Source organism: Melanotaenia boesemani, chromosome 16, assembly GCF_017639745.1.
Source record: "Melanotaenia boesemani isolate fMelBoe1 chromosome 16, fMelBoe1.pri, whole genome shotgun sequence".
In the NCBI taxonomy this organism is placed as follows: Eukaryota; Metazoa; Chordata; class Actinopteri; order Atheriniformes; family Melanotaeniidae; genus Melanotaenia; species Melanotaenia boesemani.
Window position 1 is genome coordinate 29,742,476 of NC_055697.1, and position 22,543 is coordinate 29,765,018.

The 22,543-nt window shown below is 39.8% G+C and overlaps 2 protein-coding genes across 3 annotated transcripts in view; one reads left to right on the top strand and one right to left on the bottom strand.

Moving 5' to 3' along the window:
• Window positions 1-5,300: 5,300 nt before the first annotated feature.
• ccdc172 (coiled-coil domain containing 172) overlaps window positions 5,301-22,543 on the bottom strand; it is a 29,508-nt gene continuing 12,265 nt past the window's right edge. Inside the window, exons 7-8 of one of the 2 annotated variants that reach the window (XM_042010711.1) lie at window positions 17,135-17,222; window positions 5,301-5,387 (exon numbers count right to left, since the gene is read on the bottom strand). In XM_042010711.1, the coding sequence (XP_041866645.1) occupies window positions 5,361-5,387; window positions 17,135-17,222 (115 nt within the window). In that variant the 3' untranslated portion in view covers window positions 5,301-5,360. Of the gene's footprint in view, window positions 5,388-16,694; window positions 16,982-17,134; window positions 17,223-22,543 lie in introns of those variants that run through there. The other variant, XM_042010710.1, reaches the window with a different exon arrangement.
• On the top strand, window positions 7,625-13,126 carry si:ch1073-126c3.2 (uncharacterized protein LOC555816 homolog). The gene is made up of 6 exons (XM_042010712.1): window positions 7,625-7,725; window positions 7,813-7,901; window positions 8,015-8,129; window positions 12,419-12,531; window positions 12,640-12,751; window positions 12,874-13,126. The coding sequence occupies exons 1-6, from the start codon at window positions 7,683-7,685 to the stop codon at window positions 13,047-13,049; spliced, it is 648 nt and encodes a 215-aa protein (XP_041866646.1). The 5' UTR covers window positions 7,625-7,682; the 3' UTR covers window positions 13,050-13,126.

Below are 22,543 nucleotides of genomic sequence, written 5' to 3' on the forward strand. Positions count from 1 at the left end.
TCCAAATGAACACTTTACACTTCTGTGCAGTTGCACTGCAAGTCAGGGATTTTTCACTTCATCACTTTCATTATTTCCAATGTGACAAGTAAAACATTCCCTCCTATCAACAGTAAAACAAACACCTTTAGTTACAGTTTGGTTTAATTTTGAAATATTTTTCACACATTTTAGTCAGGTTTGGGCATTTCTGGCTAATTTGCTTCTCTGCTTGTTTCTTACCAGGTTTTAAGCTTATTAAATGACCTGTTCCTGTGAGGCACACCTGGTTGTAATCAGTCATTACTCAGTCTGAAAATAGTGTCTGATGCTGTTTGTCTTATTTTCTTTTCTAGGCTTTTATTTGCATATTTTTTATTTGTTTTTTTAGTTTGTGATTTTTCCCTTTTTTTATATTTAGCCTGTGGTGCCCTATATTTGGTACTGCATGTTCTAAGTATGCAGTGGCCAGTGGGTGACAGTGAAGACAAAAAATCCTTAAGAGTTGGAGACAGAATTGGGCAATCATTAAAAAATAATGAAGAGACAAAAGTTAGCAGGTTATTAATAGAAATTTGGTTTAGAACAGCCCTAAAAACAGGAAAGCTCAGTGTGTCACATCATCCTCTAATGAAAAGATGAAGTCTCACGACTTGTTTGGCACAAAACTGCAAGAACATGAAGAGAATCCTAATTAATATTGGATATGCATCGTTTGGTCAGATGAGAGCCAGATGAATTAATATGGCTCCGGCATGTTTGGCATGAACCTAACCAGAACTACCACGTGAACGTGTAGAAATGAAGGAGTGAGAACATCAGTCACTGCATGACTGCAAAAGATGTTAGGGACATACTTATTTATATAATCACTTCTATCATTTATATGTAGATACCAGAATACTGTCTAACACAATCATGGATATTCCAGCATCCTTTCACTGTCCAAGTAGTGTAGGAGTAGGTGTCGTCTTCCTTCAAAGTGATGATTTGGGTTTCCATAAAACAGTAAGTTTCTTCTTTAAGATATTTAATTTTTATCAGTCAAGTAATTCCATCATACAAAAAGAGACTCTGGTCTCTAAAACAGTAAGACCACAAACCATTAACTTTCCTTAACTTCTTAAAGGTGTGGGAACTGAACCCATAGTTTGAAGAGAGACTGAGATTGTGGGTTCCTATGCTACAGTAAATGCTTTCTTCCCTGTTTACTGTAACACTATCAAGCCCACTGCAGCACACCCAGTAGTGAGTACCCCCACCACCAGGGGATTACACACCCAAATAAACACTGCATCACTAGCTCACACTGACCTGAATCCAGTGGTGAACCACAAAACATCGACTAAACCACAGAAACTCTTACTGCCTCAGTGGAAAGCTAATCATCACTACAAGATGTACATCTCATGTCATGCAAAAGAGAGACGAGCATCCAGGCAAAAAATAATATTCAAATTTATAAACAAACTTAGGACATGTAAAACTAAATGTAGGAAAGATTTGGGACATATATAAGTTATTACTACCAGTGTGTGTTGATCTGGCCAGGTTTTCCCAATCATGCCAAATAGTTCTGCCCAGAATAATCCCTGCAAAGCTAAACAAAAACACCAGGAAAAGAAGAAGAAAGAAGCTCCAGAGGGGGTAACAGGTGTGTTGCAGCAGGGAAATATCTAAAATTTGCAGGACAGGCCCTTGAAGACTGGAATTGGTCTCAACAATGCAACTTCTGTTGAGTGTTTTTAATAAAAACAAACATTAAAGGAAAAGTTAGGATATTCTTAAGACAACACAAGTTAAATTGCAATTAGTTAATTAATTTGAATCTTTATTTAACAGAAAATATTAACTAATATTAAAATATAATGCATCAAAGAGCAAGTGAGACAAAGCTACCGGACTTCCTCCAACATGCAAGAATACCAAGAATAAATGAAAAGGTTTAAACTACTCACTTCTGTTGCACCAGGTTTCTACTCGGGATTATATTAGAACCTAAAGAGTTTGTTTTTAATTTTTCATGGGAGCAAATAACCTATGATGCACCTTTAGAGGCAGTGCAATTACTGAGAGGTGATATGATTGAATTGTTTGGCATTTAGGTCATATAGCAGAGGGCTGTACTCACTTCTGTTTTATACTGTAGCAACATGACACCACTCCTGCACAGAAGTCACCTCAGAACGAGATTTATAGATACATGTGTGGAGAATAAAGGAATGTAAGGGTCAAGAAGCTCTTCTTACTATCCTTAACAATTAGGTGAAGGCCAAACGGGCATGCTGTCGGTGAACCAGATCATACATAAGTACTCATTACCATGGTAACAGCCAATTAGATGGAAACCACTGATAATAACAGAACCCATTTGGAAGTAAACAAAAAATAGGCAAAGTAAGCGACTGAAAGCAAGGAGCACAGAGGTAAACTCAGTGAGTGGGTTGCAAGAAGGAATACAGACAGAAAAGGAAGCGTAAACATGCATAAGTGTATAGTTTATTAAACGAGAAGGCAACAAGCTGTAGAAAGAGTTGGCAGCGAGACATGAGGTAAGCTCTTATGGCCGCCGGTGTTGGAGGAGCAGGAAGTGTGTAAGGAGACAGGTGGTAAACAAGAACGCTGTAAGCCAGCAGGGAAACAGGTGTTCAGGAAGAGCAGCATTATCGTTATTCACGTTTGCATCTTATAAATATTGATAAATTGATAGTTTCTACCATCTGGTGTGTGTTCTGGACTGGTGCTTCAGTACATGGGTGTTAGCTTCGTTCCTGAAGGTGCCGAACAGTCTGCATGCTGGCTTCACTGCCTAACAGGGCGACTAAGCGATTGTGTGAACTTGCTGCGCTGACTCACTCGCTGGGATGCATTTAGAAAGCAGAGAGGATTTTACTGAAGATGCTCTTTTCTGAACAAGGTTTCCCTCACTTCTGCTAACTTATGTTAAAAAAAATAGCAGTTATTTGCACAGGATGCTGATATCTCAATGACTAGTTTGTTTTGATGCGCATAACTGGAGTTATCACACACACTTTTTAAATGTCCCATTCACTGCCATCTCTCCTGCTTTGATTTAGGCAGAGTTGAATATATGTGTTAAGTCCTTGCTACAGAAGGGTTTTGGACATTAATCTTTCAAAATCTCTAACACGGCTTTAAAATGATCTGCAACCATAGCAGCTTCTGTTGGTTAAGAAAATAAATCAGGCCTGTGATAAAAGCAAAGAGGTAATTAAATGAGCTAATAGACCTTATTAGCTATTCATCAGCTGCATTCAAACTTTCCCTGGGGGCGCAGTGATCCTCTCAAACAGGAAAAGTCTTTGAAACAGGTAGAGCACCGCCTTCTTAAATACCAAACAGCTGTTTTTTTGCAGCTCATCCATGTCAATCATCTGACAACAGAGTAGACATTTTTCATGGTTGGCTAATTCAGCACAATGCTTTCAAGGGAGGTAGACAAGAAGCGCTGCAGGAGGAATGTCACGGGTATTTGAGAAAGGTTAGACGGAGAGGAGAGCGTGTTGCTATCATACACGCCATTCATCACCTTTATAACAACGCTGTGCAGGGCTTCTTCAGAGGTGTGTTTGGCTTTGAAGTGATGTGTGAAACAGGGGTATCAAGGTGGATCAGCTGTGTGTGTTTGTGTACAATGTGTGATAATCTTAGTTTAAAACATATAAGCTCTGGTTTATTTGGACGCTTTAAATGACTTTCTAATTACATCTCAGTGGCGCCGTTCTTCCAGTAACGCATCGGTTTTTAGTTTTCAAACAAGCCTCTGACCAAGGAGTTGGAGTCAGTAGACAGCCAGAAAGAAGAAGAAAACTATGACATCAAGCACAAAAACAATGAGTCTTTCCTTAAACAGCTTATCGAGGTCATGGAAAGATGATCCAGTAGTTCTGATGCACATCCAAACCAAACCTTGCAAACACTTTCAGGTATTTCTTCTGCTGCACCAGTTCAACAGTCGGTCAACCACAACCAGGAAGATGGCTGTGGGAATTTTCCTAAAATCAGTGCATATTTACGGTGGATTTATGCTCATGCGGCGTCTGCATGCGGTCGGCTATGGTGTATCTGACGCTGGTGAGTTTGCTCTCGCACTTGAGTGTAGGGGGTACGCATCGCTTTGGTGTCATGTCGCAGTTTCTCCTCCTAACTTGAAGGTGGCAGCAGGGGCAGTATCGGCCGGTAGACTCACCAGGTCGGATTTCTTTTGATGGTGCGCTTCAGTTCTGTAAGTATTTTCTGTGTTAAAACAACAATGGAGTCCAGTATGGTCCAGTGTCTTTATTAGCTTGTGGAAGAAAACAAAGAAATAATTTGATCAGCCTCACAAGGGAGTACCTTCACGTAACCGTCTGCGTAGCAGGGGTACACGTCAGGTACACGTCAGATCTGGAAGAGGTGCGTCGAGCCTCTGCAGAGCTACGCCGAGTCTACGGCGGTTACACAGACGCAGCATGAGCATAAATCCGCCTTTAGTTGTTGCTGCAACCAGCACCAGTTGATGTAAACACTCGCATCAGGACCATGAACTTAGTCTTACAGGGACATAACAGAATCATTAGTAAATTTGATAATGTGGCATCTACCATGATGGCATCATCATTTATTTGTATACAAAATAAAGAGGAAAAATACAGTTGAGGAAAAAAGGATCAACCAGATGGCTGATGTCATGTGTTGGGTTCCTTAACTAGGACATTTTTTTATATTTTTTCTTTTTATATATATAAAATGGCTTGAATTGGTTTAAACTGATTTATGTGTAAAGTGCTATAATATGACTTTGTTGTGAATCAGTGCCTCATAAACAATCTGGAGTTAAACACCTCAAAAACAAAAGGGCTTGAGCTTCAGGATGAAGAACAGGGGAGACACCACCACTGTGGATTAATGGAGTTTGTGTGGAACAGGTTCACCCTTTCAAGTACCCGGGACTTCATATCTGACAATGTCAGATCAATACTACTAAAAAAATCAAGAAGCTTCAACATCACCATACTGTTAATGTTGGAGATGTTCTCAGCTTGTCTGCTAAGATATGCAGCTGGATGTAGTTTTAACACATTTAAAAGCATCCCAGCAGCATCATCCAGCCCTCTGCCTGACTGGTCAACAAACTGGAGAGTGCCCAGTTGATGATGGAAGTTACAAAAGCACATCCTTCACTGGTTTTTCATATGACTTCATAGCCAAAGAGGTGAGTGCTACTGGCCTGAAATCATTAAATAATTATTGTTTTAGGCGTATTGATCTTAGACATTGGAATAATTACTGATTATTAATTCTGTTGTTTCTTCGATGATGAGTTGGCTCCATTGTGTGATGACCTTCTTCTCTGACCTTCATCATGATGCCGCTTCTTTTTAAGCCAAACATGTGACAAAAATACTCTGAGGTAAAAAAAAAAAAAAAAAAAAAAAAAAAGGTTTTATTTCAAAAAGTGACATCTTAGATCAATCTGCAGAAAATCTGTGAGGTCTCTGAAGCCAAAATAGAAAACCCAACTGACCACATATGTCTCTATATGTGCTTTCTCAAAAGAAGAACATTCCTAAGTCTACAACTCAATCATGAGAGCTGTATATAAAAATGTGTAATGTTACACCCTATAAGGTTCGTGTGCTTCTTCGAATTTTATGTGCACATTCTGTTCTAGGAATTTGCTAAGTTGCAGAGGCCAGCCAGCTTGGAGATACAAACCCTTATATGGAGAAAATCTAAGTGTGCCTTACATAATGCTAAGCTTTACACACTACTAGGAACTTATAAGCCTGTTCATACATGAGGTCTAAAATTCTCTCTTAGGAAATGGCAGTCTGCTTACAGCTGCAACCAAATATAGTCATAACCTATGCAATGTTAAGAAATTCTAATCATAAACCTATGAAATGCTGAGGATCAGACACTTCAACAGCAACACACAGTAACAGCTGTGGTAGAGTCATGTTTACTACTGTGTCACATCATCCTTCTTTTAATTACACCTTTTATTTGCAGACTAAGAAATGTGAGAATAATCTGAATCTGTGTCTATTCTTACTGGATCCAAGAATTAAGCAGTCTGTTGTGATTTTCCTCTCATGATGCTTTATTAATTGTGTATGGATGGGGTCCAAATGCTCCAGAATAAGTTCTTTCTTTTAGTTGTTTTTGTTGTTGTTTTGGACACTAACATACAGCTGAGAGGAAAAAAGGAGCTCACGTTAATGTTTCCCTGCTCTGACATGCACTTCAAGCTACACATGTACAGTGAATTATCACAGATGTTGCCGTGTTCGCAGTAAGAGGGAAAATTCAAGTCTGGGTTGGTAGCACTACGTCTATATCTAAATATTATGTGTGACTTTTGTACAATTATTGTACAAATTAGAGATTTTTACATTGCGTTTGAATCCAAGTCCTCATGCTCCACAACTAAACACAACCTGCTAGTTTTACATTTACATGTTTTTTTTCTAACTTTGAATAATTATGAATAAACACATGTTTACAACAGTAATCACCGTTTGTGTTGTTTAAACCAGTGGTTGCCAGACGTTTTTCCTCTGGGACCCCCCTTCTTGCAAGCACCCATAAGCCATGGACCCCCTGCCCCACCCTGTGCTTAAACCATGCTTGGTTTTACTACTTCAACAGTGAGATTCTCACCATAAATAATGTATTCCGGCTGAGTCAAGTCCTTCAATAAAGCCAAAGGTAAATTAACAACATATAGCCTTACTTTTTTCTTAAAACAGGAACAATGTGCAGACATTAATCACAATGGCTCTGAATGTTCAAAGTCTAGGGGACCCCCTGTGCTCTTTGGGGGAACCCCTTGGGGGTCCAGGACCCCAGGTTGGGAACCACTGGTTTACACCACTGCAATATGCCCAGATTTAAGCTTTAATGAGTTAACCATTAAAATTTCACAGAGTGAATTTAGACAAAAAAAAAACATCAATTTATGAGATAAAAAGATGACAAAGGAAAGCCTGAAAAAAAAAGAAATGAAGCCTGTAGAGGACATGTTGATAAGAAGATAATAACAGCTCTCCAGGTCCATTTAGAAAACTAATCTTTGTTCCTCAAATCAAACATAAAAGGCATTTCTCCGTGTTAATGAGCTCAATCACTCGTCCTAAAAGCCTCAATAATTCATTTGTGCCGAAATCGTCAGACATCCATAATGAATAACATCCACGGTGAATTATTTACAGAGTCATCCTTCGTGGCCCAACATACCGGCTGACACCGACTCACCCAGCGGCTTTGATTGGCTTGTGTGTGTGGATGTGAGTGGGTGTACATCTGTGAATCTCATGCCAGCATTTGGCTCCATAATAGGCTCACAACTAAGAAGCAGTGGTGACATCCTGTTTGAAGAACAGTACAATGCCTAATTACAGCCGAGTGTGAGTGTATGGCAAGTCTTGCCATGTGGGTGTGCTGCCAGCTCCCCCATCAGCTCAAAGCAGGAACAGACACTGAAAATCACCACAACAATCTCTGGAAATAGTGGAAATGAGATCAGAGCCAAGGTTTGTTTGACATCGCAGGTTAAAGGTGGATGTTTGGAAAAAGTTGGCTGAAGTATTTGCCAATTCTGGAAACTTTGTCCTCCCCCCACAGAGATGAGTCAATAAATTCACTTGCAACAGTTTTGTGCCTTCAGTTCTGGGGCAGAAAGTCCAAATCAAGCAGCCATGGCACTGAGAGCGTCGCTAACTTTGCTTTGTTCACTATCCGGTAATCTCTGCTATCTGTGTTTAAAATTATGTGTATTCATACTGCACACAGCTGATCTTTAAGTTAATCATTTGTATTTGTTTGCAGTCTTGTCCTCCTCTGGAGCTCAGGAAACTATTCTTCTGAACTGTAGCTCAGGAACTCAGGTCTTTGAGCGTCTCTCAGCTGATCTAAAGGTAAATTGGGAATATTTATCCTACAATAATATAATGTTCAAAATGTTTGCTGCTATTTACGCAACACATCAGGCAGGAATAAACTAAGTGCAGTACTTGATTTTGACCAAAAGATGGCAGCAGAGTGTGGTGAGAAGCCCCCTTCGCAGTGGAGCGCTCATCAGAGAGCTGAACTGCTGAACTACATGAGGAATCTGACCGAAACGCTGCACAAACACCAGCTGAAAGGTAGGAGGATGAGCCAGAGGAACGTGGCTCTGTTTGTTCTATTACTGCATCTTTCTGAGAACATCTTGCTACCATGACAACTTCCCACTGATGAGTTACAGAATCCATCTGATCAGATTATCTATGTTTTTGGGGATGTCATTAATGTTTGTTACAAAAAAAAAGTCAAGTTTTCTTAATTTTATTGACAGATTTGTAAAAACAACAACAAAAACCTCCATTAGCCTCTGCTGTTGGAAAGGTTTCTCTGAACATTTGAAGCAGGAGAGAGAGTGAGAGAAACATTGATCAGACTAATATTTCTGCCCTCCTGGGCTTTCATCACATCATTCTTATGCAGTAGTTATCTTGTGAAAATAATGCTTCATACATATTTATTAGCTAAATTTTAGTAATTGAGCGACTTTTAATGGACATGGTCAGCAACAATACTCAGGTAGGCTGTGCTGGTTAAACCAGGCCACGTTGGTACTAGGGGCCCAAAGTGGGCCAAGAAAATATCTCACCACCATTACACCAGCAGCAGCCTGAACTGTTGATACAAGGCAGGATAGATCCATGACTTCATGTTGTTTGCACCAAATTCTGATTCTGGACATTTTCTATCGTATAAGATAGCTGTCAAAAAGACGTATGCATGATTCTAAGATTTGTAGTCGTATTTTTGTGTTAATAAAAGTTTTGTGCACAAATCAAGGCTGTCATATATGTGCGTCTGGTCAATTTTGTGGATTAGGAGTTGTTTTATGTGAGTATGAATCTTAAAGCTGTGAGTGCAAAATCTTGTGAATACAACTCCAATTTCTACGAAGACAAAGTCTCCTATTCTGTGTGGACACGAATTCACGTTTTTGGGTACGAGTAGAAAAGTATTCAGATGACGTCACAAGGGAGGAGTAATCGATCTGCCGATTGTACAAAACACAACAAGCTCCAATTTCAAAGATGGCTGAAGAAATTGCAGCGGGAGGAGCTACCGGCTCAAGTGAAGCATCACAGGTAAGATGTTCAAGCGGTCTTTATTTATATATTAAAGAAAAACATACTATTTTCAATAATATTCTTTGATTTAAAGACGTACTGCTATAGTTTGCCATGTCGGGTAGTGCTAGCATTAGAAGCTGGCTTGTGCTATTAGCATTGATGTAGCGTGGAAACTATAAAATGTTTATTCTTAGACAATGTCGATTGAAATGCGACTTTTATGGATTTATTAATTACGCTATTTAGTCGATCAGTCTGTCCTCGCCAATCCTCTTTTCCATTTACCCCACTCCCTTCGTCCACCTTTTTTTTTTATTCCACTCCTGCGTTGTTCAGAAGCTGAGGATAAATCAATCCATGTACCGGTGAATAACCGTATTTATTATATATGTCATGATATGCATATTTATGTAATCTTCTCTGCCATAAACACGATATTGCGGGGGTTGCGGGGGCGTTTGAGTGACGTGACCTGGGACGCCGATGGAGTGAAGAGACTTAATTCCTCCCAGTAGAAAGTTGCAATGGATTGTCATTTTTGTAAACAGTATAACACGACTTGCGGAGCACCGTTGCTAGGGACGCCAGTGGGTGTATCAGTGATGGACAAGAAGCAGAGTACAGAGAACTGGTCGGTCAGTTTGTGAAATGGTGCGGTGACAATCATCTCATCTTGAATACCAAGAAAACAAAGGAGATGATTGTTGACTTCAGGAGGAACAAGAACACACATAGAAGTGTTTCCATCATGGGAGAGGAGGTGGAGGTGGTGGAGGAATACAAGTACCTTGGAGTTCAGCTGGACAACAGACTTGAGTGGAAAAGCAACACTGAGTACATTTACAAGAAAGGTCAGAGCAGACTCTACTTCTTAAGGAAGCTGAGATCTTTTAACGTCTGCACCAAAATGTTGCAAATGTTCTACAGGTCTGTTGTTGAAAGTGCAATCAGCTTTGCAGCAATCTGCTGGGGCAGCGGCATCAGAACCAGAGACTTGAAAAGAATTAACAAACTGATCAAGAAAGCCGGTTCTGTGCTTGGAGTAACTCTGGAGCCGCTGGAGTTGATCATCAAAAAAAGAATTCTGTACAAGCTGACGAAGATAATGGAAGATCCTTCACACCCTCTACACAACGCCGTGACGAAACAACAGAGTGTGTTCAGTGGGAGGCTTGTTCAAGTCCGATGCAAGACAGAGAGATACAGAAGATCCTTCCTTCCAGCAGCTATCAGGCTGAAGAACAAAGACCTTAATTAATTAATGTGATTGTTTTACTAAAAAATTACTACTACTACAATATTGAATTTCCCTTTGGGATTAATAAAGTATTTTTCATTCATTCATTCATTCATTCATATCATGACATATATAATAAATACGGTTATTCACCGGTACATGGATTGATTTATCCTCAGCTTCTGAACAACGCAGGAGTGGAATAAAAAAAAAAGGTGGACGAAGGGAGTGGGGTAAATGGAAAAGAGGATTGGCGAGGACAGACTGATCGACTAAATAGCGTAATTAATAAATCCATAAAAGTCGCATTTCAATCGACATTGTCTAAGAATAAACATTTTATAGTTTCCACGCTACATCAATGCTAATAGCACAAGCCAGCTTCTAATGCTAGCACTACCCGACATGGCAAACTATAGCAGTACGTCTTTAAATCAAAGAATATTATTGAAAATAGTATGTTTTTCTTTAATATATAAATAAAGACCGCTTGAACATCTTACCTGTGAGGCTTCACTTGAGCCGGTAGCTCCTCCCGCTGCAATTTCTTCAGCCATCTTTGAAATTGGAGCTTGTTGTGTTTTGTACAATCGGCAGATCGATTACTCCTCCCTTGTGACGTCATCTGAATACTTTTCTACTCGTACCCAAAAACGTGAATTCGTGTCCACACAGAATAGGAGACTTTGTCTTCGTAGAAATTGGAGTTGTATTCACAAGATTTTGCACTCACAGCTTTAAGATTCATACTCACATAAAACAACTCCTAATCCACAAAATTGACCAGACGCACATATATGACAGCCTTGATTTGTGCACAAAACTTTTATTAACACAAAAATACGACTACAAATCTTAGAATCATGCATACGTCTTTTTGACAGCTATCTTATACGATAATTTTCCCCTTTTTCAGACCATTCTCTGTAAACCTTAGAGATGGTTGTGTGTGAAAATGCACAAAAGCAAACATGCCATGTTGAAAGTCTCTTAAATCTTCTTTCTTCCTAATTCTAATGCTCATTTTGAACTTCATCAAGTCATCTTCATCATGTCTACATGACTTAATGCCCTGAGTTGCTGCCATGCGATTGACTAATTAGACATTTGTGTTAAACAGTTGAACAGGCGGACCTGATAAAGTGGATGGTGAGTGTATAGAGCACGAGATACCATGAGCACTCCTCATTCAGAGCCTTTAAAGGTCAAGTTTCCACATGAAAAATCTAATATCCAGAGTTAATAAGGACATATTTAAACTATGACGTCATTTTAAAGTCACAACATGAAATTCTTTAAGATCAATCCTGTTGTTCCTCTTTAGGGACCTTTCTCTACGACCTAAACTTTATTAATAAGAGAAATCTAAGACGAAGAAGACGTAGCTGTAGGACTGCTTCTGTCAACAGGGGGAGAGTGGAAGTGAATTTTGAAAGACTCCAAAAGCTGCTCCCTCTGTGGCCCAAAGCCACCAGCAGCCTGTGGATGATAGTCTGAGGCAAAACAATTCATGGAAGTTTTCCTCATGGAGGTTACTGATCTAAAAGGGAAGCAACATTTCCAAATCATCTGATGGCTGTTCATCAAACAATAATAATGTGTTATGTGGCCCCTAAGGAGGTGACAGCAAGAACTCCAGTTCCACTTACGATGCAAACCACTGCTGAGCTCTACAAACCTGAGCTGTGAAGAATACCAAGTTGTGTGGTTTTAAACTGGTTTTGACTGGAACACCTCTGAAAAAGTATGTTCATCCAAGTAGGATTTCATTTGGGTGTAGATCATTTTTCCTAAAGTGTCGACGTAAAAGGCAACCTGTCATGGCAGAAATCAGTAAATCAATATTAAATCATCTTATGATGTCTACAAATGAACACAGCTTTTTTTATGTGGTTCATGAATATGCTAGCTGTGCAGACAGCTGCAGGTTTCATCGTGTTTTGCCAATTTTTCTGGTTTTGAAAATGTCAGGGTTGAGAGCTAAAACAGGAAACATTCCCTCAAACTGGACGTCCGACAACTTAAATGTTTTATAATCTGTATTTATTAAGTATTTATTGACTTCCAGAATGCCAGGATGCCGAGCCAAAGGAGTGTCGCCATGCTGAAGTTCCCAGTAATGGGGGGCTGGTGTGTGTCACAGTTGCCTACAAGCGCTACTGCAAACCTCTGTGCAATTCTGTAAGTGGTTTTTAGATGATTTAACAAGCTCTGTTCAGTTTAAGTGCTTTAACTCGGTGCCAAATGAGAAGTGAAATGAGTCAAATGATCAGGGTTTTTCTTCCACAGGGTTATGATTTTAGTTTCTTAAGAAGGAGTCGCTTGTTTGATGAATGCAGCAAGCAAACGGGATACATGTGGAATAGTCAGTACATAGGCAACAAACTGGCCGTGTGCAACGGTGAGTTTCATTTATCTGTCCTGCAGTCACAGCTGAGCTCGAACCCGATAATCTGCAGAGATTAATCCATCTTTAGATCTGCCTTTTATTTCCTCACTGCATTTTGGTATCTCCTCTTCTAGAAGCACCTATCCAGATTTCTGGAGAAAGTTCTGCATATTTTCCAAAAGATCAGGATTGTCTTACAACCAAGAGCAACAGCCAGCTGAGTAACAGCGTCATTGAAGTTTTTACCACTGAGCTGAAGAGTCGGGGGATACCTGCAGAGCCACAGCTTGCATGTCTTGTGTGTGGATGAGTGTCATGTGGACAAAAGGAGAGAAGCAGAAAATACTTTGGCCATGTCAACAATTAAATAAAGTCTTTTTGAACACAGTGTTTTTTAATGGGTTTTTATATGATGCTATAGTATATTTATTTATTTATTTACTTATTTCGGTATTGTGAAAGTAAGTAAAGATGAGAAAAAAAAAAAAAACAACGAAAGGGTGTAGGCAGGAGCTAGTAGCTTATGAAATACCTACCTATTACCAAAACAATGTTACCAAATTACCATTTACAACTAAATTAACATTGAAAAAAAGATTTACATCATCACCACAACTGATAGTAAGAGCAACTTGTAAAATATTACCCACAACAAGATCTAAGACATTTGTACCTTACCTTTAAGGTATTCACCTAGCCAGTTCTGTGTTGGACTCTCTTTGTCCTCCAGAACTGCCTTAATTCTGGGTGACGTAGACTTAACAAGGTGATGGAAACATTCCTCAGAGGTTTTCTCCATGTTGACATGACAGCATCACACAGTTGCTGCAGGTTTGTCGGCTGCATCTATGATGAGAATCTCCCGTTCCACCACATCCCAAAGCTGCTCTACTGGACTGAGATCTGGTGGCTGTGGAGGCCGTTGGAGTCCAGTGAACTCATCGTCATGTTCTAGAAAGCAGGTGGAGATGATCTGAGCTTTGCGACATGGTGCATTATCCTGCTGGAAGTAGCATCAGAAGATGCTCCACTGTGGTCATAAAGGGATGGACATGGTCAACAACAATACTCAGGTAGGCTGTGCTGGTTAAACCAGGACACGTTGGTACTAAGGGGCCCAAAGTGGGACAAGAAAACCTCCCCCCACCATTACACCAGCAGCAGCCTGAAGCATTGATTCAAAACAGGATGGATCCATGTTTTCACGATGTTTCCACTAAATTTCTGATCCTAGCATCTGAAAGTGGAGCTGAAATGGAGACTCAGACCAGCAACGTTTCTCCATCCCCCACACCATTACACCAGCAGCCTGAACTGCTGATACAGGAAGATATAAGTTGAGACAGGATGCATCCAGGCTTTAATGTCCTTTCCACTGAACTCTGATCCTTAGAATCAGCTTATTTGACTTCCTGTTGCTTTTCTATCATCTCCAGCCAGTCTGCCCATTCTCTTCTGACCTCTGACATCAACTAAACTTTCTGGTCCAGACAACTGCTGCTCACTGGTTATTTTCTCTTCTTCAGACCATTCTCTGTAAACCCTGGAGATGGTTGTTTGTAAAAATCCCAGTAGATCAGCAGTTTCTGAAATACTCAGACCAACAACCACGCCACATCCAAAGTCACTTAAATCCACTTTCTTCCTCATTCTGATGCTCAGTTTGAACTTCATTCATGACTAAATGCACTGAGTTGCTGCCATGTGATTGGCTGATTAGATATATATGTTAACAAGCAATTAAACAGCTGGACCTGATGAAGTGGACAATGAATGTACCCTACAAATATTCAGATAGGAAAATGTACCATTACCCCTCTCCCCAGCCATAATGACTTATTAAAATTATTGCCAAGTATTTAACTTTAGGTTTTATATACTGGAGAAAACAAGCAGCAATCTCTGCTCAAACCTGCTCAGATCATCATGATTTCTGGACTCATTTTCAGACAGTAATATGCCAAACACAAAAGGCAACATGGAATGTGGAAGATGAAGGGCCATAAGATGAAGGCTGAGGAGGAATAAGAGCAGTTCAGGCCTGTTCAGTTATGACCGTCTGGTCTTCCTACCTGTTTCCAGGGAAAATGAAGAGAAATAACGTAAAACGCTGACTGCAGAAAAAAACATCTTCAGATCATCTTCAGCTGGGCTCTGCATGTAATCAGTGCACTGACCAGCCAGTAAATCTGATTCTCTAAAAGCATGCAGGCCTTTAATATCTGCAGAGTGGCTTTTTGCTAAATGAACCAACTCATTCATCTTATACTTAAAAATCCTGCAGTCTTTGGCTTCCAGAGAAGATACATTAGTCTTATAATGGCTGCAAAATTGGCAAGCTAGCTGTCAGATACACAGCTATCGTAGATGGTGTAGTTGGCTAACGAGATGCTGGTATAAACTGTAGTACTCAGACATCACAGATTTAGATGTTGGGTCATCCTAAAGATCATGAGATGGAGATGATTTTTTTCCAGGATAAAATTTAAAGCAAATGTCTGAATTGATATCAGATGAGCTTTGAAACTATTCCTGAGCCATCTCTAGGTATGATATTTCAGACGTAGATATTTCCTGTGAGGATTTGGAATTTACCTGTTACCATAGCAACATCTAAAAATATCAAATAATAAATCCCAAAAATGTATACAGAAGCCACTCAGTACACAGACACCAACAGCTGGAGCAGATGAACATCTGTTTCCCTGAGTCTGCTTCAGCCAAGGGATGAGACACCTGGAAGTGTCTGACAGCTGTCTTCACTGTTTTCCACTTGATTTTGCCAAAAGGCTGTGTATCTGAGCAGAGTTCAAAGCGAAGTTTAATCCTGACAGAGCTCATCGGAGCCAAGGTTGGGAAGATTGTGGGATCTCATTAGGTAATCACAGACATTCTGATTCATCCTATTAGGAGATCCTCTAATTGGTGAGAAAATAACCGACAGAACAGAGATTCAGTTAGGAGAACAACCCTCTTTACAATGAGAGCAATGGTCATAAATTTTATGTCACATACCGTTAGGTATTAAAAGACCTAAACTATTCTCTATCTTCCTGTAATGTCTCCTGCCAATAATTTATCCTGCCACCTTTAGTTCCCCACATGCTGCATCTTTTTAGTTTCTCCTCAAACATTCCTGAAAGGGAAACAACAAAACGATGGGAAGTTAAATCCCTCATGTGGACCATCCTGAAGCTCATTCAGTCAAGCTAACATTTTGCCTTAATGTTGACGGCTGGCTTCAGAATGAGCTTTTTCTTTTATTAATGACTGTCAGAGGTTTGATTAAAAAAAGATGGAATAAAAAAAAAAGAAAAAAGATATGATGAAGTTGTTATTTGACATGCTGTATGATGGAGTGCTGATGTAGTGTCTTCTTGACTCAATGCCGCAATACTAAACCTTGGCCACTAGATGGCAGAGTGGACTCAGTTTTAACTTGATTCAGGGCTTCTAGCTAAAAGTGAAATTTAGTTTTTTTTAAAATGTGGTGAATGGGAGATTGAGTAGATATTTTTCATTAATTTTTTTTCTTTTATTGATTTTTTTTCACTCTAATTTTTCTATGAGTTCTTCTTTTAATTAGTGACTATTGATATTTTTATTTATTTTTCACAATTTCTTCCTTTATCTTTGTTTCCTCATTTACTTAAATAATTTTTATTTGATTTTCTTTCTCTTATTCATTATTACGCTCTTAATTTTTAAATTCTTTTGATTTGGATGTTGTCATTTCCGTGTATTTAAACCACTAAGCTTGAACAGTGGTGTGGGTTGGCTCATTAGTGAGATTTAGCACAGATGAGTGAGCCAAAAAAACACTAACCCTAATGAAACTTTTTGTTGAGCCCTGAATTAATTTAAAAACTCAACACACTGGAAGAATCAAAAGAGGATCTACATTTTATGAGAATACCACAAGGATCCAGAAAAGCTTTTGTTGTCTAAACTCAGTTTTATTTGTCAAGCTTTTATTTGTTTGTCAGTTTTCTTCACAAGTCAAATTTAAAAAACATTGTTAAATATAAATACCAGTTATAGACAGAACGCTGCCTCTTTCTTCACATCTACATTTAATGCAACCATTTAAAGTAAACATTAAAGTATAACCAATCTTTTTTATTACAAAACCTTCTTTCCTCTTGGTCCATTTTTTTCTGTTCAGCAACAGGTTGGCAACTTTCCTGAAAAATCAGTGAGTCTATCCTAATGCTGCTCAGCTTCCTGGCTGCTCTCCATCCTCTGTAAATAAGATAAAATAAATAAAAAACAAATAAAAAATGAAGTCTGGAGAAAGAGAAAGTGTTTCTTTCTGTTCTGCCCTTGATTCTCATGATGTGTCTAAAACAGTCTGGTGTTATCATCTGAAAAAAAATTTATGACCCAGCAACTTACCGACTGAAGGATCTGTACTTCTGAGCTGAGTGTGTGTCTCAGATGCTCCAACTCTCCATCCTCATGCATCTCCAGCTCCTTTCTCAGTCTGGAAAAATGGTTGGAAAAATCATTTTGTTGAGAGAACCTAAAATATCTGTAAGTCTTTTATTTTGTTTGGATCACTAAATTTGGTTTTACTGTTGATAAATAACTAAACCGGTGGCAGTTTGGTCCTAGAGAGCTGCAGTCCTGCAGGTCATCAATGTTTCCCTGCACTATTAAGCTTAGCAGGTTCTGCACAGTGACGCAGACTTTCATCAGCTGTGTTGAAAGAGGAAAACACTGGAAACCTGCAGGACTGCGGCCCTCTAGGACTGAACCTGCCTGCCCCTGGGATAGATGGATGATGGGGAAGACAGCTCTTACTGTAGCCCTAAGAAACCCACTGAAAACTTTGCATTTTTGCAAAGTAAAACATGCACTTTATGGATTTTAAACAGCAGGATCCAATTTTATTAAACTTTGAATGTTCTAATAAACAGGAATATCACCTAAAGAAAGCTTAAAGTTTGGATAACTGAATCCTTTGCTATGCTTTAAACACTTGCCATCCACAGGAGGTTGACGGAGTAGCCTCTACAGACGCCTTTCTGTGACACATTTAATGTCTCATTCAGCAAAGCCAGAGTCCAAATCCAGTTAATATGAATGACTATCTCCTTGAAGAGTCAAACCTCATAGCCACAAAAAGCTTTTGAGTGGTTTGCCATGAATTACATCATGGTCGTGTTATCTGAATATTTTCTGTCGTTGACTGTTTTTTTAAAACGGTGACGGAAAAATCTGAAGGCCATCAGTCATTTTGACAGATTGCAGTTCCCTGGCCACTTGGTATCCCGTGAGCATATTAATTAGCCATTGTCTCTCTTGATGCATGACTTCCTTGGTTTCACTCAGGAAAATGACCCCTACAGGTCACAGACCGATGCAGATGAACTACTGGTGCAGAAGGAGCGCATGCTGCTGGATTTCCTCCTGCTGAAGCGAGTGCTTGCAGGATCAGGAAAACTTCATTCTGAGGCTTCTGATTACTTCACTTGGAGAAATGTTCCCTGATTTCAAAACTCTGGTTGAACTTGTAATTCCAGTCTCTAGTGTGAAAGCACAGCAGGGGTTCACCCTCCAGAACATCAAAAAGGGCATAAGAAGTCATCTGTCAGAGGCAAAAGTCCAAAACCTCATGAAAAAAGCCTCTGCAGCAATCCCACCAGACATTTGATCACGCACAAGCAGGCACGCAATTCAAGTCCATGCAGACCAGTAGGAAGGTGTGCAAGCCACAGCAGGTGAACTGGTCATATTTAATTGCAACTGTTTAATATTATTGTTTATATGTAGCTACTGGGGCCACAGTCAGTGGTTTTTAACACTGCAGAGAAAAAGTTACAGGATCACTGAAAAGATCTCCAGTAAAACACCACAGCTGTCATAGAGGGTCCAACAACACCTTCATTTCCTCCACAGGATGAAGAAGGTGGACCTCCCCATCTCTGCCTTGATCATGTTTTACAGATGCTCCAGTGATGCAACTCTTTTTGGTTTGGTAAACACACAGCGGAGGAGACACAAAGGAACAGCATAGTTATACTGTCATACTGGTGTCTTGCTTCCACATCTGCAGAACATCCACACTGAGCTCATAATATCATTAAAAGTAACAGAAAATCTAAGTTTTATCGTTTTAAGCTCCCATCATCAGTGGTGATGTAGACAACAGAGACATCTGTGGAGGAAGCATTAATAGTGAAACAACAGTCTTCAGATCCCAATTGCTGCCATATGCCGTCTTCTTCATGCTTACATCTTAATTTCTGCTAGAAAATGCCAAAGCACACAGTGCACAACAACATGGATCTCCAGTAAAAAAACAAAACTACTAGAAAACATAAAATACAACACAGAAGGCATCAAGCAGCACAGGGAAAGATTTCCCTTCAAACAGCATCATTTGGTCTCAGTTCCCAAACACCTCCAGAGTCGCAACGAAGAGGTGACGCAACAATGTGTTATTCCAACATTTTTTACAGTTCTTTAAATGTGCCTGTTTGAAATTTTCTTTTTTAAATGTCAAATCAAAATAAGGCTTAAATTATTTACAAACCATTTTGTTTTTATCTGGATTTAACAAAGCTTTCGTAATGTATAAATATTGTTGGGAAGAAATCAGAGAATGAACTGACGATGGCGGGTTGGTCGTCTATGGCTGCAGGAAAAAATAGATGAGAGCCAGATTCTGGTTTTTAGTGATTTACTGCTGAGAGGTGTGCATGGTTCAGACTGATATTTGGGATTTCTTTAGTGCAATTTTATAATATGAGCATGACAACCTGGTGTTTAACCTTCAGTTAAAGTTCTAATACTCCAAAATGACAGTCATGTTTTGACTTAGAAAGGTTGGTGCAGAGAGAACTGAGAAGGAAGATCAAAGAAGAGAAGAGATGGAGAAGGATGAAAGAACAGCTGCAGCAGAATGATGTTAGTGGTGTCTGTATGAGTCTGAGAACAATGTCAGGACACAGTAACTCCACACCTGTGCTGGAGAAGGATCAGGAGAGGGTGAATGAGCTAAACAGATTCTTCAATACATTTGATCAACCAGCTACTCCTCCCCCCACCCAACTAGTCCTGCTGCAACCCCCCCTTGTTAGAACTCCCTCTCCTCACAAGACTCACAGCCCAGCCCCCTTCCATGCAGCTCCATCACTACCCCTCAGCCCAGCATACTGCTCTCCACAGCCCAGGTAAAAGTGCAGAAGGCGACGGGTCTGTGGCATCATCTCCAAGCTCCTCAAATCCTACACCAGGCAACTGTGTGGGATTGTGGAGCACATCAAGATGAGTCTTAGGGTGCACAGGGTGCCACAGCTGTGGAAGACATCCTGTGTAATCCCTGTGCCCAAGTCATCTCGCCCCACCGATTTCAATCCCTACCGACCTGTGGTCCTGACATCTCAACTGGTAAAGACTTTGGTGAGGCTGGTCCTTCACCTCCTGCGTCCTGTGTTAAGAATTACAGTGGATTTTCTGCTGCTTGCATACCAGCCAGACATTGGGGTTGAGGGCGCTGTCACCTTCCTCATGCAGAGATCCCTGTCCCACCTGGAGAGGTCTGGAAGCACTGTGAGGATCATGTTCTATAAATTCTCCAGTGCTCCTGTCCTTCAGAACTCCTGAAGGACAGGCTGGACCACACAGGATGACAGCATGGCTCCAGGACTTCCGAACCAACAGGCCACAGTTTGTGAGATCCAGAGGCTGTGTGTCTGACATAATTATCTGCAGCACTGGGGAGCTACAAGGGACTGTGCTGGCTCCTCTCCTCTTCACCATATACACCACTGAGTTCACTCACTACACCACAAACTGCCATCTACAGAAGTTCTCAGACGTGTCAGGCATCGTTGGACTCATCGACAGCAGTGATGAGAAGGACTACTGAGAAACTAAACAGAACTTTGTAGCCTGATGTGAACAGAACTGCCTCTGGATTAATGCCAGAAAAACTAAACTAAAGAGCTGGTGGTGCCGGCATAAAATCACCCCTCTTAGAAGGGTTGTATTTCTTTATTTTCACTATTTCAATATTATTTATGTTTCAAACAGCAGCTATTCTGCTAAAGAACAGCTGGAAGTCAAAGCTAGCTACATGTTTTCTACTGTGTTTCAAACCTCTGTTCTTAGGTAAAAAAAAAAACATATTTATAATGTAGTTTCCAGAAAGAAGCCTCCCAAGTCCAGGTGGAGGTCCTCTAGCCTTTCCCATCTGTGAGAGACATCCATCCAGTGTTAATATGTACGATTTATTTATTGTTTACAGAGCAGGGGGGATTTAGTTGGAACAAGACTTTTTGGTTACTTTACTTTGTCGTTATACTATTTTATGACTTTGGCATCAAAAGATAGAAATAAATTAAACTTAAAGACCAATAAGGTGATTTTACACATTTATAGTGTTGTTAAATTAGTTGTAAAATTGTAAAATCATGGTTATTTCTCTGACAATAATCGTGCTAAGAAAATCTATTACAGCCATATCCCTAGTTTGGAGACTTCACCTGAACTGTCAAAGCATCTGTGATTTTGTTGTGTTTCACATTAACAGAGTCGGCCTTTGCAGAGATAATGTTCACATATGGTACTATGATCTGATAGTGGTTTACAGCCACAGCTGTGTCATTCAGAAGGAATATTCATCCTGAAAGAGCTATTTTTAGGCAAGCCTAAAACTTTTTCCAATTGTGCTATGAGCCATCGTCAGTTACTTTTCACAATTAACACAAAAACTGATATTTACACAACTTAACAAATCTTCTATTACTATATATCCAAAAATATCCAAATAAACCTTTTGATTGTAGATACACTTGTTTCATTATAGGTATTAGGGCTGCAACGATTAGTCGACATAGTCGACAATAAAAACAGTCGAAAACGAATTTAGCCGTCGACCATTGTCGGGGGAAAAAAAAAAACTACAAAGTGAGACATCGTCTTCTAATCCTATCTCTGCTGAGAGTTACACTATGCACATGCACAAAGAGCGAAAAAAACTACAGAGTGAGACATCATCTTCTTTTCTTATCTCTGTTGAGAGTTGCACATGCGCAATAAAGTCCGCCAGGGGAACAATATGGCGGCGGACTAGGGAACAAAACGGCGGCGAACGTCAAAAGTCTGGGATAACTTTACGTTAAACTTACAAAATAAATTAAATACATATGAGATTTGTAAAGCGGACCTTGAGTACCACGGAAATACTACTGCAATGCTCGAACATTTACAGAGGAGGCACGCCGGACTTACTTAACCTTATGCAAGATTTCAAGACTGAAAGTGAAATAAGATCCATTTATAATAATCATGAGATACATAATCCGATTGGTCGACTAGTCGTTTTAATAGTCGGTGATGAATCGACCATCAGAATAGTCATTAGTTGCAGCCCTAATGGGTATGCTATTTTCCAGTGGAGGCCTAAAAGAACATAGGCACAAACACAAAACAACCTGTGGAGTTCCCCAAGGCTCCATCTTGGGACCACTGTTGATCAACATCTGCAAGCTCCCACTCGCTCAAAATTATGAAAAACAAAATATGTTACTATACTTATTTTGATGAAACACAAAGCAACAGAACCATCTCACCAGGAGACTATAGTTCAATCCAAATGCTGATCAGATACATCGATCAAATCAAAGATTGGATGTTGCAGAACTTCCTTCTGTTCAATCAGTGGTTCCCAACCTTTTTTTACACAGGGAAACCTTTAATGCATATACTAAAATGCCATGGACCCCCTGATCCACCCCGTGCTGAAACCGTGCTTGGTTTTAGGCTTTCAAAAGTGAGATTCTCACCATATATAAT

Excerpts from the sequence above, each read along its gene's own strand:
- si:ch1073-126c3.2 (XM_042010712.1), top strand. The coding sequence starts at position 7,683 with ATGGCACTGAGAGCGTCGCTAACTTTGCTTTGTTCACTATCCG. Across the intron at positions 8,130-12,418 it reads GCACAAACACCAGCTGAAAG|AATGCCAGGATGCCGAGCCA; the intron begins GTAGGAGGATGA and ends ATTGACTTCCAG. Across the intron at positions 12,532-12,639 it reads GCAAACCTCTGTGCAATTCT|GGTTATGATTTTAGTTTCTT; the intron begins GTAAGTGGTTTT and ends TTTCTTCCACAG.